Raw genomic sequence first — 17171 nt, forward strand, 5'->3', positions numbered from 1 at the left:
TAGAGTAGGTAGTCTGAATAAATCTAATGAAGAATAACAAAATTATTAGAAGGGATGGTCAAATGAGTAGGTTTTTTTTTTTTAGATTTTTTTTTTGGCTCAAGCTGTCATGAATGTTCTATAAAAGTTGTTTTGGCAGGACTATAAGGAACACTTTGCAATATATGATAGGGTATCATATACTGCATCACTGAGGGCAGTGATCTTTTTTTTGATGTGTAAACATCTTTGGTGCAGCACCCAAAATGACATCATTTCCAGTTCATAACACAGAAAAAAGGAGTTGGGAGAGGAGATCGTGCAAAGAATCATGGGAGGCGATCTTGGATGTGCTCAGAGCTGGCACAAACCAGTTGGTAACAGAAAAACGTTTATGATTTGGGGCATACCACTTAGGTGGTTTTGGGCTAACCATTGCCACTCATGGCAGAAACTTTTTGGTAACCGAAGAAATGGATATCTTACAAAATTTAAAATAAAGCATTTAAAGCAAAGGAACCTGGGAGGTGATCTTGGATGTGCTCAGAGCTGGTACAAACCAGCTGGTTGTGGAAAAAACATGAGAAACACAAAAAGGGCTGGTCGCGAATATTTGAATTGGTTCGCAATTGGGAGATAATACAAACTCCAAATTATATATGAGTAGAATCTTTTCTTGTCATTGGTCAGTCTTAAGTTGCAGAGGTCCTTGTTGGTCATCAAGTTTTTGCATGCAATTGTGCTTAGTCAGTTGAACATGGTGAGCTTTAGGATCTTCTCATTCATCTCGCTGTTTGGATGATTGTAAAATTTTTGAAAAGGGTCTTCTTCCTGCAGTCGGGTTACAAGGCTATGCACGTCATTACCTGCATGCTTCGTCAGGATCAACGTCGTCATTATCTTGACACATCGTCTTACATATTTCAATTGTTTTGTGAATGTCCAAGTTCAATTCATACAATTTATGATCTAGCATGAGCTCTTCATTGTCATCATAGATCTTGACATATTTCATCTCTGACAGTATCTCTGTTTGCTCATTGCAAAGTGGAATGTGCAGTGTTATCATCTCGCACTTGTACTTGTTGAGATCCTGAGCCAAGTCATAGTTTCGATAGCATATTATACATGGATACTTGCAGATCTCATAGTGCTGCATGTTTAATTTGCGACAAAGCATGACAGCGTAACATGATAGTATGATTGCAACAATACAAATACTTGCACTGTTGCAATCATACTATTCAACAAATGGGTAATTAGGCTATTGGCTTAACCTCTTCCAAACGTTGATTCGGTAGAGTAAGCAGCGGGCCCGTGTATCCTATTTATCACTAACATTGATTTGGTAGAGTAAGTAGCTGGCGTGACCATAAATTACATCATTCATGATTTCGGTTCTAGCTGTTTGAAATTTAGTAGGTGTCATCAAAGATGTTTACACATAAAACATATTTTGTGCGTACAGGGTACACATGTCATTTTTTTTTGTTGGTGCTGTATAACATTGCTTCCTTGCATCATTTTCCAACAACAATACTAATACCTTCCATATGACCTCTGAAATTAACTACAGCAGACTTTCAGAATAACGGCACCTTCGAGGATTCAAGGTGCTATTATTTTGATTTTTCTGTTATCTAGAAAGTTTTATTTTTAATATATTTAATGCAGAAATAATGAGGTTAAATAAGAAATAGAGGTTAAGAATGCAATTTTATTAACTGCTCATAAAAAACAAACATGTTGGCAATCCAATGTTATATTCTGGCATTAATACACTCCTGCCCCATTCTATTTTCTTTATTATATCAAGTTTAGTCTGCATGGTAGCACAGTGGTATCACCACAGTCCTCCCAACACTGGGCAGAAAAGGCTAGAGTTCGATAACATGAGGAACTTTTATGGGCTTTTTCACTCCGTGGCTGAGTTAGTCGGTCTCAGGTGTAGATAGCAAAGTTCCCCCCCCCAAGAAACGGGGCTTTTGTCCAGGAAAATCGACCAGAGAACATACACACAATTTACAGACACAATATACATGGGTATATGAGAGAGAGAGAGAGAGAGAGAGAGAGAGAGAGATTTATGGAAAGGTTTTAGCTCATTATATATCACTAAAATGGCATACATCTTGTTGGATTATTTCAACTGCTAAAGGAGTTCATTTTCATGATGTCAAAAAATTGTTTAATTTCATTTCCTTTGCAATCATTGCAAAAGGAGAGGAGACTGAAATCAAAAGTCCCCTTTTTTGCAATTTCTTGCAGAACTGAAACAGTTCATTAGGGCATGGTTCAAAGATCCACCACTGCCACATACTTGAACTAATTTATTTTTGCAATTCAACCAAGCCTGTAATGAGAGGAAGATTACATGGTATTGTATTCAATATTTATGCTGCCTCTGATGCTGTACAGAAACAACTTTTGATACAGTTATTAGGCAATTACTATAGGATATCAGGCTGTTGGTTTCAAATTTTAAAACACATGCTTGATAAAACTGAGGCTTCAACAGCTCAAGAATTCTGTATCAACTTGTAGATAACAGTACTGCTTCTAACATAAGCCTTGTTTAGACTGAGAGTTGGCCTCTGTCATCTTTAGGGCAGAAAGTGAACACAGCAATATGTGCAATTTTCAAACTACTACTACTACTATATGAACATATGATTGTTGCTCATTTGTTGTGCATAATGTTTTAAATTCTTAATTTCCAGCCAGTTTGATAGAAATATTATGCTGTAATGTCATACGTTAAAAATAATTTAAGATATTTAAGGGCAACTTTGCTGCTGTCTTACTGCACTATAATTATGTGAGTGTGCAGTAAAATACTGGAAAATACAAATGTGAAATGACTTTGGTGCCATCCTTTACTTAAGATCGCTTTACTGTTTTCTTTCAGGTAGCCCATACAGTTATTAAATGGCAGCAGCCCAATGAGAGAGCTAGTTCAGGGAAATGGAGTAAACATTAACTCAAAAGCAGTCATAATATGGAATATACTTTATTAAATTCAAAATATGATTACAAAAATTCATGAAATGAATTGATAAAAATGGCAAAGCATAAAAATCACTAAAATTAAAATACTGTTTTTTTCATAAGCTCTTTCAAAAGTGAAGCTTTATGATAAAAGAATGGCAGGAATGTCTGATGTGTAGATATTTAAATACAAATATATATGGCTGATGAACACTGTTTACTAATGTAAACTAAAAGATCAAGGTAAAAAATAGTAAAATTACTTTAACATTAGGCAAAAAAAAAAAAAAAAAAAAAAAAAAGACACAAAAATACATTTCTATATACATCCTTGGAAATTTTCACTTTTACTTTTTTTTATATTTTTAAATTTTACAATTTACACCCGTCTATTGATTTCTTATATACCGTTTTCTCTAAGTTACCCCCCTCCCCAACAACATACTATATCACACTACTGTCATCACATATAGTTATCAAGAAACTGGAATGTCACAAAAGAAGTTATCATACAGAAAAAATTTACACACAACTCAAAGATACACAAATATAATGTATGCTATAAAAACTATGAAGATAAATATTTAAGAATAAATTTAAAGATGAGGTATAAAAATAGTTCATTTTATAAAAAGTAAACGTATATATGCTTCTTCTAAAAATGTAAAGTTCTAGAAGCTAGTTTAATACTAAAATATCTTTAAAGTTTAAAGATGAAAATAATTTATTAAATAAAAAAAAATGCAGTGGTATTTTGTGTATGTGTGTGCATTTTTGGCTCAAGCTGTCATGAATGTTCTATAAAAAGCTGTTTTGGCAGGACTATAAGGAACACTTTGCAATATATGATAGAGTATCAGATACTGCGTTATTGAGCAAATCAAAAAAAAAAAAAAAAAAAAAAAAGACAAGTTGTGTGGCACACAAAAAAAAAACCAAAAAAAAAAAAAAAAAAAACCCTATTATAATGAAATGAAAATGGCAACTGAAGATTTATCACAGTATGCATTTTCAGAAATGCATTTCATTCTGGATGGATTAAGAGGATGACATTTTATATACGTGTCCACCAGTACAGTAATAACAGAAATCAATTTATCTTTTGAACATTTCAACACAAAAAAAGCATGACTGATCAGAGTATCACTTGATTCTTTCACCCTAGCAATCATTCATTCAACCATTCACACAAACAATAAAATAAGCACAATTAGTAGACTAATTTCTTCATTGTGCATTGCATTTTCCACTTTTTTTTTTTTTTAAAACTCAATGAACACTATTTCTTGATAAAACTAATGAATCGTCCATCTCCTTTTAAAGTCACCATGAAAAGAAAATGTACAGATGAAATTTTATCAATCCACAAGGTAAAGCTAGAAATAAATCTAATCATCTTCACTTTCACCTTGTCCATACATATCAGCCAGTTTTTGAAAGCGTGGTCCCCATCCATTGAGATAATCAAAATCTTGATCATTGTCATCAGTACCAGAAGCTAATGAACTTAAAGAACCAGCAGTGCTACCACCCCCTTCATATGCATAATTACGGAGATCATCAAATGGGGGTGCATTGGGATCACCATCAGCTTTGTCCAGGTGGTCTCTGATAAAATCACCAACATCTGGTTGACTCCCAGGAATACCTGTATAAAAGACAAGAAACAGCTTCAAAGGTTTATTACTACTTTGGGCACGTATAAATTTATCTATGAAAATGGCATGTTGTGTAGATACAGCATCCAGCAATGTTTGGAAAATACAAAAATAATACATATATTTATAATTTGCAAATTTATAATTAACTACCTCCCATCTCACCTATCCATCTGCTCCAAAAGTTTGGCCAGTTCTTCCTTAAATTTATTTAAGCCTTCAACTTCCAGAATTACAGATAATAAACAATTAAACTCATGTAAGTTGGATGAATTGATATGAGTAGTATAATCAGTCTAATCACAAAAGCTAGATGTGCTCCAGAGGAAAACTGAAAAGAGATTTGTAATGAGTGCCCAAAGAGATAGCTAGTTTGTATTGTATTTATTATCATTATTTTTTTTCTGATGAAAAATACTTACTGACCTGTATTATCAAATATCATACATAAATCTTCTATAATGTACTGAAGACATACTAGAACCTCACCATTATGATGTTCACAACGCGTTGGGTAGCCATGAGGTGAGATTTGTTACGCAAATCTCACCTCAAGATTCTTTTGTGGGGTGGAACAAGGGCAACCTATTGACATGATATTTGATACAGAGATCCAAAATATTCTAAAAATTTCCCAAATTTTGGAAAAGTATCAGGACTGCTGTTCCAAATTTATCACATTTCTCTAGGAGAGAAACTGGGGATTGCTGTGGAATTTGGCCTAAAAGCTTTCTGTGTGGAGAGGGAGTTGAACTGACAGAATATGGATTCCTAACTGGTCTTAAAAGTTTCATAGGCAGCAATGAAACTCTGGAGCACATCTACACTGAAAATTTGGTGTCTAAACTTTTTCTTATCAAATAATTCTAAACATCTGAAAAATGCTACCATTTGTGTAGAGAATTCAAAAATGGTCAAAATTTTTTTTTCTACCTGTCCAATTTTAATGAAATATGGAATGGTTCAACAGATCCTTCTGAAAGACCCAAATATAAATTTCATGAAAATCCATTCACCAGGAGTCAAATTATTACATGTGGACAGAGATGAATGAGGTGAAATAATACGTGCTTTACACATTTACAAACATGCCTAAAAATATAACTCAATTTATCCTAAATCAGTTAATGCTTTAGTGGCCTATTTGTATTTTCATAGCTATCACCCCTTCTTGTGTAAATTAGCTGTATCCTTTTAATGAATTAAATGTAAAGTGAAAACACAAAATAAAATAAACTTGTTGGTAAATATATTTTTAAATAAAGATTATTATAATATTACAGTAAAAATATATCTTATATGTTTTTTGTGGTGAAACTTCATCACTTGTATCTTCAACTGGAGCTGTAGTTAGCCAATCTGAGGGAGAGAGGTGCCTTCCACACACTTTCATTTATTCTGAGTTTTTCAGTCTACACAACATACATACAAAATTTAGAATGATTTGATTTATATTCTAATGATGCGTAACTTTTAAGTTTATAGTAACGAATGGGCCTGGTGTACTGGGGTCCATGGTTTATAATAACATACATGTTTAAGTTATAAATCCAGTTTAATGTAAGAATACAAATATATACTAACAGTAGCTTTCGAGACGCTTGTCTCTTCATCAACTGACATTTAAACACAAAAATATACAACGGATAAGTGCAATGAGCTGAGTGAGGCACGTTAATCATGTGTCATTGTTGTTGCACGGACGTGCGCTGCTTTCTACTCCACTGATCATCTAGCATTAAAACGGTTGTCTCTAGGATGGGATGTAGACGTATGCCTTTCTGGCGATTTAATGCCTTTGGATTGTTTACTATGTTGAGTGACTCTAGCCATAGGCGGTGGCGAAAGTGTCGTGAGTGGTCTACTATTTCAAAGTCGTGTTTAGGGTCAAGATCGTGGTTGGTGGCCCAAAAATGTTCCACGACCGCGGACTGGTCAGTTTCAACAAGCCGGATTGCTCTGTCGTGTTCCGTAAGGCGATCTTGGAGACGCCTTGATGTTTCTCCTATGTAGCAACTGTTACAGTCTCTACAGGTGATGCGATATACTACATTGCTGCGTAAGACAGGTGTGACAGGAGTCTTCACGCTGGAGACAAGTGAACATAGGTTCCTGCAGGTTAATTGCACACATTTGATGTTGTAATTTCTAAGGACCTTCAAGATCCGTCCTGACACGTCTGGATAATAGGGAATGTAGGCGGACGATATACCGACTTGGTTCGGTGGTCTTGGGTTGGATGTGAGTTCTTCTGCCTGTAATAGGCATCTGCTTAGCACATGGGATGGATAACCACATTTGGTTAGGTCCACCTTCACACGGGAGATCTCGTTACGCCTAATTGTATCAGTGCTGGAATGGCTCCAAGCCCTGGAGAACTGGCTGCCAACTACCACAATTCTATGGATTACCAAAGATCCACAAACCGGGTATTCCCCTCAGACCAATAGTGTCGTGCTGCAGTGCCCCAACGTATGAACTGTCCAAGCATATTGCGCACCTCCTCTCACCTCTTATAGGTAATACCTCGCACACCGTTAAAAATAGCAGTGAATTCATCACCTCATTAAGGACCTTTCAATCCCTGACAACACTGTCATGGCATCATTTGATGTGATTTCTTTATTCACTTCAATTCCCATCCAACAGGCCGTGCACTGCGCCAGAAGGCTCCTCGAGAATGACTTAAGCCTCCAATCCAGGACATCACTATCCGCTGATGACATCTGTACCGCCCTCAACCTATGCTTATCAAGCAGCATCTTCACTTTTGAGGATTCAGTCTACCAGCAGGTACATGGCACTGCTATGGGTGCCCCTGTCAGTTCCGTAGTAGCCAACATCTGGAGGAGCAGATACACCGGAACCCACCTAGACCTATTACAACATGGTGTAGATACGTTGACGATATTTTTACCGTAATACCACGTGGCTCTGAAACTGCACTACTGGAATACCTCAACTCCCTATCTAATTTCATCAAGTTTACCATAGAGTCAGAGGTGAACGGTACGCTCCCGTTCCTGGACATCCTAGTGCATCACGTAGGCCCACATCTAGAGACTTCAGTATACCGCAAACCCATGTGGTGCGGTCAATTCACTAACTACAGATCCGGCCACGCACCAAGCCATCTCAATAGCACTGCCCGCACCCTATTCTCGAGGGCTTGGAGCCATTCCAGCACTGATACAATTAGGCGTAACGAGATCTCCCGTGTGAAGGCGGACCTAATCAAATGTGGTTATCCATCCCATGTGCTAAGCAGATGCCTATTACAGGCAGAAGAACTCACATCCAACCCAAGACCACCGAACCAAGTCGGTATATCGTCCGCCTACATTCCCTATTATCCAGGCGTGTCAGGATGGATCTCGAAGGTCCTTAGAAATTACAACATCAAATGTGTGCAATTACCCTGCAGGAACCTACGTTCACTTGTCTCCAGCGTGAAGACCCCTGTCACACCTGTCTTACGCAGCAATGTAGTATATCGCATCACCTGTAGAGACTGTAACAGTTGCTACATAGGAGAAACATCAAGGCGTCTCCAAGATCGCCTTACAGAACACGACAGAGCAATCCGGCTTGTCGAAACTGACCAGTCCGCGGTCGCGGAACATTTTTGGGCCACCAACCACAATCTTGACCCCAAACGCGACTTTGAAATAGTAGACCACTCAACATAGTAAACAATCCAAAGGCATTAAATCGCCAGAAAGGCATACGTCTACATCCCACCCTAGAGACAACCGTTTTAATGCAAGATGATCAGTGGAGTAGAAAGCAGCGCACATCCGTGCAACAACAATGACGCATGATTAACGTGCCTCACTCAGCTCATTGCACTTATCCATTGTATATTTTTGTATTTAAATGTCAGTTGATGAAGAGACACGCGTCTCGAAAGCTACTGTTAGTATATATTTGTATTCTTACATTAAACTGGATTTATAACTTATACGTGTATGTTATTTTAAGTTTATCCTATTTTAGTTTTCATTAAGCTACATACTCAATTAATGTTGAGTTTACTTTGAAAACATGTGAATATTATTTAACCTCCAATCTGAGCTGAGTTATGGAAATAGACAGCGATGAGAGACAGGAGGAGGAGGCGGCATTTAGGCCAGTGATATTGCATTCCGCAGCATCAACAAATCACTCCTTCACTGAAAACCTTGCCTTGTAAAAAAAGCATTTCATCCAGAATTTCTGATAAAAAATGTTTTTCAAACAGGATCGAGGGCATGATTAAAACCAAATTTCTCCTACTTAAATGGATTCAGAATTATACTAACAGGAATTACTTGCTGAACAACAAAGGGGGCTCCATTTCTGCCTCAATCCCCCCCCCACAAAAAAACCACAACCAATAAAGTACCTCTGTTGCATTTCTATACAAGAGAAAGGCCTACTCCAGAAATTCTTCATCACATAAACAGGGTGGAAGCTGGTCAGGGAAGAGGTATCACTTTGACACCGTAATCCTGGCTGAAAGAAGCCTTAACACTAACAGACAAGGGTGCCAGTATGGTAATCTACAACAGAAGAAACAATAATAAACTGAACTCCTTTGGAAGATAGAGAGATGTACTGCATTGCAAACTTTTCCAAATTCTTACAAAAGAGAACAAAACAAGATTCAATAAAAATCAGTGGAAGAAAATAAAATTTAACAAACTATATATAAACTTAAACTCCAACAATCTGGGTTCCCATTTAATTCTTGGGAGCATCAAAGCCCTCAGTCTTCCAGCATGCTTTAATGTCAGTAGTAAACATCACAAGGGCAGGTGCTTGTTATGTTTATTATTGACAAAAGAAATGTCTATCCTGTCCAAAAGTGCAATCACCCAACTTTCAAAACTTCTGAAGACCATAAGAGGTTCATGCAAGTTTTCACATAAGGTGATATCTTAGTAAGCTTTAATGTCAATGTTCTCTAGCATTCTTTCAACAAGCTAGCAGGCACTCACACAATGCCACATTTATCGATCTCTTGGCTGGACAGACCTACTTTCAGGGTACCTTCTAACTCCAAAAGAAGAAGTTAAGTAAGGGCAATGCCCTGTGACCCATCTGAAGAATGGTTAATCTTGAATCAGCATCCCCCATCTAAATTCATCTGCACATCTAAACTATGGGTGCACTTTGTGGATGCTATGCTCATCATCTAGAACTATGGTAGAGGGATTCAGATTTCACTCCTTCAGTGACAATAATGAAAAAACTTTTTTTTACCCTGGAGATGGAAAATAAGTTCTCAGGAAGATCATATAGGAACCATCCTTAATTTTCATTCCAGTCACCCTCAGAATGTAACTGGGATAAAAGCTATAACCTTCAAGGGAAATCCACAGCTGCTACGGAATGAACTTTTGAGGTAAAAAAAAATGAACACCCACTCAGAATAACTATCTACATATTTCCATCACTAAAATAATGAAGAACTGATAGCAGTTGAAGATGCTAAGTAATCCCTCCACCAGGAAGCCTGTGATAATCTTTCCATACCACTCAGGTATAGGTGAAATAGTAATAATGTTAAAAAGAAAACATGAGGTGCACTAAACAGGATACAGAAAATTACAAAGCTATCCTTAGAAGCTCTGTGCCTCGACACAGCTTGCAGGAACACTTATCAGGTTGACTGGCAGTGTGGGAAAGCTTTATAGGTACCATGAACTGGTACCAGAATGAAAGACCATAGCAGGGAAACCACCAAGCTTTGGGAACTTGGGGGAGTGATAATGCATTCTATTGTATCAATAAAATCACTTAGTTCACTAAAAACCACACCATCTGACACAGATAGCATCAAATGGTGAGGAGATATTATCATCCAGCTAACCTCCAATAATAACAAGAACAAAATTACTAACCCCACGATACAGTAAACTTAAATTTTTCTGGCTCCAGTGAGACCTTAATAGAACTGGAAAAATGAAAAATCTGGATGGAAGTTATACAGCAATACCTCACACAGTGTGGCTTCAATCAGTACGGAATTCATTATAGTGCAGTTTATAATCTGTAACTGCAACTGATTATCAATTAATTTCGTTCTTAGTCTACCTCATTACTATTTATATTTATTATTTTTCTTAACTAATCACGCATAATTATTTCTAATATAAAAAAATCCTTTGATACCCAACGTATCATTATTCTTCCCATTGAAACTATTCCCTGTTTACTGCTGATTCAGTCAGTGCAGTAGTTTTTTCCCCCCAACACATTAACTGCACTATGAGAGGTATTCCTGTAGTTTGGAACTTTACATATGAATTATCCCAAGTAAGTCTTCGGACAACAAAAAAACCTATAAATACCATATTATATTTGAAAGAATATATCCTTGTCAGTCACTATTAGAAGTGGACCAGAGATCAAAGCATCTTCTGAAAGTCTGAACTGAAACCATTCATATAAAACTAAACTCGAGGTATCTAGACATGATAAAATCAATGCCTTTTTTTTTTTTTTTTTTTTTTTTTGTATCAGCAGTAGCAAGCTTCAGCCTTGTTTCTGTGCATTAACTATGGCAGATATAAGCTAGTCTGTAATCAGGTCACAAAGGAGGTTAGGCAGGCAAAGGCAGTTTAAGAGAAATCCTTGGCAAAAGATGCTAAGAAAAACAGCAAGGATTTCTTTACTTATATAAACTCTAAAAGGAAGGGTATGAATCTGATTGGTCCACTTGACATCGATGGTTCGACTGTTGACGATCCTGCTCAGATAGCAAACAAACTGAATGAGTATTTTGCATCTACATTCACACATGAGGAATTATATTAAGGTTTGAAAATGGCAGGTTATCAAATTGTAGCAGGATACTTAATGATTTTGTAATAACTGAGAGCAAAGTGGAGGAGAAATTGTTGAAGTTAAACATAAGAAAAGCACCCGGGGATGGGATCTATCCAGTTATATTAAAGGAGGTGGCAAAGCAACTAAGCAAACCCTTAGCCATAATTATGAGAGCATCCTTGGACTCGGGGGAGGTTCCCATGGACTGGAGATGTGCAAATGTATCCCCAATTCACAAAGGGGGATCGAAGGGTGACACGAGTAATTACAGACCAGTTAGTTTAACTTCTGTGCTGGGTAAAATAATGGAGTCACTGGTTAAAGATGCATTGCAGGATCATCTAGACAAGGCTGCAGCAATAATTCAGACAGAGCATGGGTTTGTTAAGGGAAAGTCTTGTTTGACAAATTTGACAGGATATTATGATGTGGTTACAAAGGAACTGGATGCAAAAAATAATTTTGATATCATATATTTGGATTTCACGAAAGCTTTTGACACTGTTGCGCATGGAAGACTATTGTACAAATTGGAGCAGAATGGTATTAAGGGTAAGTTGCTACAATGGATAAAAGGATGGTTAAGTGGGAGAAGACAGAGGGTGGTAATCAATGGGTACTACTCTTCGTGGACTAATGTTATTAGTGGAGTCCCACAGGGTTCGGTGTTGGGTCCACTGTTGTTTTGTATATTTATCAATGATATTGATGAAGGTATATCAGGCTTAATGTTGAAGTTTGCAGATGATACAAAGGTTGGCAGGGTTGTTAATGGCAGTGTGCTACTGCAACAGGATCTAGATAATTTGGGCAGATGGGCAAAGAAGTGGCAACTGAAGTTTAACCTTGATAAATGCAAAGTACTGCATATGGGTACAAGTAACCCCAGAGAAATGTACCAACTGTGTGGTACTACACTTAAGGTGGTAGAAAATGAAAAAGACCTGGGAGTAATTGTGCAGTCAGATATGAAGTTTTCTGAGCAATGCAGACAGGCTGCCAGGGCAGATCATGGGGTTTTGTCAATGATATATAGGAATTTTGCTAGCAGGGAAAAGGAGGTGATTATCCCTCTGTATAAGGCAATGGTCAGGACACGGCTTGTGCATGCGTACAGGTCTGGAGGCCTCATTTTAGGAAGGATGTAGATTTACTTGAGCATGTACAGAGAAGGGCAACAAGATTGGTGAGGGGAATGAAGGGATCCTCTTACCAAGAGAGGCTTAAGTTCTGCAAATTGCAGTGGCTGGAGACTAGGCACCTGCACAGTGATCTGATTGAGGTGTATAAGGCCTTGAATGGGTTGAGCACGCTGAATTCTGATGGGATCCTTCCACTTGTTCAGATTACGAACCTAAGGGGGCATAAATTCAAATTAAGAAAGGACAGATGTAGAATAGATGTGTGGAAATTTGCCATTAGCCAGTGGGTGGTTAATTGCTGGAACAAACTTCCATCTGTCGTTGTGGAAGTTGATAGGTTGAATAAATTTAAGGAAGGACTGGACAGGCATTTGGAGGGAATGGTGTGATTTTTTTTTTTTTTTTTTTTGGCTGATGCTGCATAAGCTCATACACATGCTTTCTTGCAACACATGCCACTACTACTACTACATCACAGATTGTAGACAAACAAACTTTCATAAATTTTTTTTTTTTTCTCCCTTTTCTTTTCTAGCTTATATATTACTGTATTTCTAGTTTGGTTGTCACTAGCAGGGTCACATAAGTTTGCAGGCAGTAGAAAACAAAAATTTATATATGAGAGTTCCCACAGAAGAATACCAGGAAAGAAATTTTGAATAATGATCCTCAAAACAGTTTTTATTTAAGAAAGGTTATTTTATTTTTTTTTTTTAAATTTCAAAAAGATAATGTAATTTAAAGCAACAGATCTTGGGTTGAAAGTAATTACAGGCCCTGCCAAATTATGGGTCATAGACAACTGTATAGGCATGCATAGGCATTAATGCAATTGTTAACAGTACACTATATTTCACTGGCAAAAATTATAATAATAATTGGTGTACAGGATTACTGATCAGCAGGGAACACGGAACAGCACTGAGGCAGTATGAGTGCCTCTATTAGCCACTTTTGGAACAATAAAATAAAACTAATGAGGTGCACATTAACATTCAATAAAATAATATCTAAATATTTATAGATATTCTGAACATGTATATTTCTATTTGGTTTAAAAATATATTAGATATTACATAAAACCGGATATTTTGTAAACGAAAGTTGACAGCAATAACCCATTTTCTCAACCCCCACTTGGCCATCCCTCTAGATCCCTTCCATTAGAGCTTGCTATTTCAACCAGAAGTCTAGAAGAGGTCATTCCCATTTAGATGCCTTCACAAATGGGCAGATATCAGCATGCATGCCATCACAGGGAATTTTATCAACCTGACTCCACAATGCTCAGACAGTCTGTGAGGACTGCTGTTAGGCAGAAACAGTCCAGCCAACCCACACCTGCCAACTATTTTATTGATTCATAAGCAACCAGAAAGAAAAGACAAGGAACCATACCATAAGAGAATGAAAAACCACACTGCCAAAAACAAAAAAAAAAAGGGGTTTATAATTATCAGTTTTCACACAGGAGAGCATTTGTTTATATATATATATATATATATTTTTTTTTTTTTCTGCAGGCTGCCAGAGGGCTGTAAAGGCCTCTAAAAAAGTTTAATTTGTTATCAGACAAGAAGGAATATAGATGTGCTGAAATATAAGTTACTCTTTAGCAGTATTATTAATTCTTTGTGAAGCTTTATGATCTTTACAATATTTTAATTTACAAGCTTATTTTATTTTGCATGCTATATATTAAAAAAATCAACTTTTTCACTGCCACAAAAGGTGAGTATCTGTTATCATAAAACTTGCATTATCAATACATTAAAATGTTTCTCAATGGAAAACAAACATTGGATAAATTTTCTATTATCTATATTTATAGAAAAAGAGTGTATAAAAGGTAGTCTACCTTGCCAGTGAAAGTGCTCTTTGTGTGGCAGTTGTTCTGGACCAGACTTGCTGTCCAATGGAGTACCATTACCATCCACAGGTATACGAAGTGTCTTGATGTCATATGCATTCATATCATCTTCACCACCCCCTTCATCATCATAAATTATAATATTCTCTCTTATATCATCAATGAAGTCCTTTTGATCATAGGGCTGGCTTGCTCTTATTCTTGTGTATGCAACAATTACAAGTACTAAAACTAAAGAAATGAGACAATTTTCAATTATCATAATGTGATTATCTGAAAGCTGCATTTAAGACAAATATTTTAGCATAAAAAGATTAGAAATATAAGCCAGATATTTACAGTAAAAAAAAGATTATTTTTTTATGGGTAGGTAATGGAACAGGAGGGATGCAATTAATCAACAAATAATTTTTAAGGCAACTGTTTCAAGATAAATTTTTCTAAAGTATACAATTAAAAAGCAGTGGGGGTTGTACCACTTATTTTAAGGTTTAGGCGATTAGTCATCTGGACCATTTTTGTCAAATATGTGGGCTGAAATTTTTGAATTTGATGTTAAAATTGAACTAAGTACAGTACTACTGTTTAGAGTTTGATTTCTAAATTAATATTTTGCCCAATCAACCACATTTTCCCAATGGAAATGTTCTCTCTCCTTGGTTTAGTTCTGAATATGAATGATGCATTTCTGAAATGAATGTATACCAATTTTTTTTTTTTTGAAAAATAATACAAACAATTATGCGATGTTCAATAATTGAATCTCCACATACTAACCACTGTTATTATTATTTATTTTATTTTGCCCAAATAAAATCATTTACTTTAATTTTCAAAATAGACTGATGACATTTCTAGACTAAATCAAGGATGGGAAACAACTGAGAGAAACAGGAAAAAAGCAGCTAATTAGGAAAACTTTAAATTTATAATAAATCAAAACTGAAACAGTAATACTTAGCCAAACTTTAATATCAAATTTAAAAATATCATTTCAAATATGACAAAAAAAAAAAAAAGTCTAAACAACAAAGCCTAAGAATCTTTTACATCATAAATAAAGTTCAAATACAGGCAACCCCCGTATAACACAGTACTTCTACAACACGGTTTCGCTCTAACATGGTTTCAGAATTGCTGGAAATCCACTGCTTGCAATGGAAAACAATTTTCAATGTTTCCATTCCTTTTTGTGAATCCCGTTGTTGACTCGCTAGTCGTTATCGCCTTCGTGATTTTCTAAAGCACATTTCTGGAAGTCGCTACCATAAAACAATAAAAACAATTTGCAGTTTCCAGGTTATTTGTGTTTTCTGTTAGTGTAATCAATTATAAACAGGTAGTAAATTGACCTTGCATTTTCTATAGTACCAATAGCTGGAATTCTGTGGGTTTTCACTTTATTATGGTTAAATGTGTTTCCCCTTCTGTGAAATATTCAATCATATAAAAAACAAATTTTCAGAAACTCATTAACTCCATATCGTGTTTGTTGCAACTTTATGCATTCCACGTTCTTTGTTATTAATTGCTTATCATTTTTACTGTTTTAAATTTTACAAAAAAAAAAAAAAAAAAAAAAAAGCCAGTGTACAGAAATATCAATTATGTACATATTACAGTACGTATTAATTAAGTTATGTATGTAAGCATAAATTTATTTTTATTTTGCTAATTGGAAAATATTTTTCCAATTTTCACGTATCATTTAAAGCAGTGGGCCACTATTTCTGTGCTATTGAAATTGTGCTTGTTTGAGACCATAAAAAATAATTGACATCGAAGAGTGCAGTTCGTGACTTTTAAAGAGAGCAGAAGGTACACAAAATTTAGATGCTGCAGAAGAGATTGTGCTTAGCAGCGATGAAGAGGAAGAATATTAAATGAACGTACATTATCTCACACAAAGTATCACAGCTTATAAGGCAAGACCTTTGTTCAGTTATTACTATTTAAGTTACTACCATTATAAAACTAAAGTTAAAATATTAAGTTATTATTACTATAGAAATTAAGTTTCTGATAGTTATATGGCTTATTTTTTGTTAGCTTTTGGAATGTAACCCCCCACCTGTTGTACTGGTTCTTAGTCCCGTATCACATGGTTATACGGAACTAAGATTTGCATTACATGAGATTTTGTAGGAGCCAAACTACAGTAATACCCCGAAGTTACGCGATAGGTGGGTCCGACGAAAATCGCTTAAGTCGAATTCGCGTAAGTCGGGGTACAACTTTGCATATAAATACATATAAATTTTGTTTCATTGGGACCAAGGACTAACAAAAACACTAATAAAATTGCAGTTCTTTATACATATTAAATACAAAATATATATTAAAAAAATAAATGACTTACTTAAAAAAGTTATTTCGATGTCGATGGCTTCATAAAAATCTAACAAATTCGTCTGACGACACAGTGCCTTCTTTTTTTCACGCTGAATTTCTTCGTAGCAAGCTAATAATTTTTTTATTCCTTGCTTTGTAGCTATAACGCGTTCTTCGTTGGAGTCTATGATTTCTAAAATTTTTAAGCCCTTGTCAACTGAGTCGAGACCTTCTGTCAAGTTTGCAATTGTCATGTGCTTTTCTGGTGGAACTGGGTCTGAAGTGTCGGATACTTCAGTTACATTTTGCTCACGCATCTCTATGAGCTCATTCATTGTCAGCTCCTGACTATGTGAATCCAACAGCTCGTTGACATCATCACCATTGACT

The 17171-nt window shown here is 36.0% G+C and overlaps 1 protein-coding gene across 1 annotated transcript in view; it reads right to left on the reverse strand.

The window, feature by feature from the left end:
* Nucleotides 1-4329: 4329 nt before the first annotated feature.
* LOC150082844 (neural-cadherin-like) overlaps nt 4330-17171 on the reverse strand; it is a 500869-nt gene continuing 488027 nt past the window's right edge. The window contains exons 35-36 of the mRNA XM_090377625.1: nt 14439-14681; nt 4330-4615 (exon numbers count right to left, since the gene is read on the reverse strand). Coding sequence (XP_090233751.1) covers nt 4356-4615; nt 14439-14681 — 503 coding nt within the window. The 3' untranslated portion in view covers nt 4330-4355. The remainder of the gene's footprint in view (nt 4616-14438; nt 14682-17171) is intronic.

Source organism: Mastigoproctus giganteus, chromosome 7 (assembly GCF_048544385.1).
Source record: "Mastigoproctus giganteus isolate SK-2022 chromosome 7, ASM4854438v1, whole genome shotgun sequence".
In the NCBI taxonomy this organism is placed as follows: domain Eukaryota; kingdom Metazoa; phylum Arthropoda; class Arachnida; order Uropygi; family Thelyphonidae; genus Mastigoproctus; species Mastigoproctus giganteus.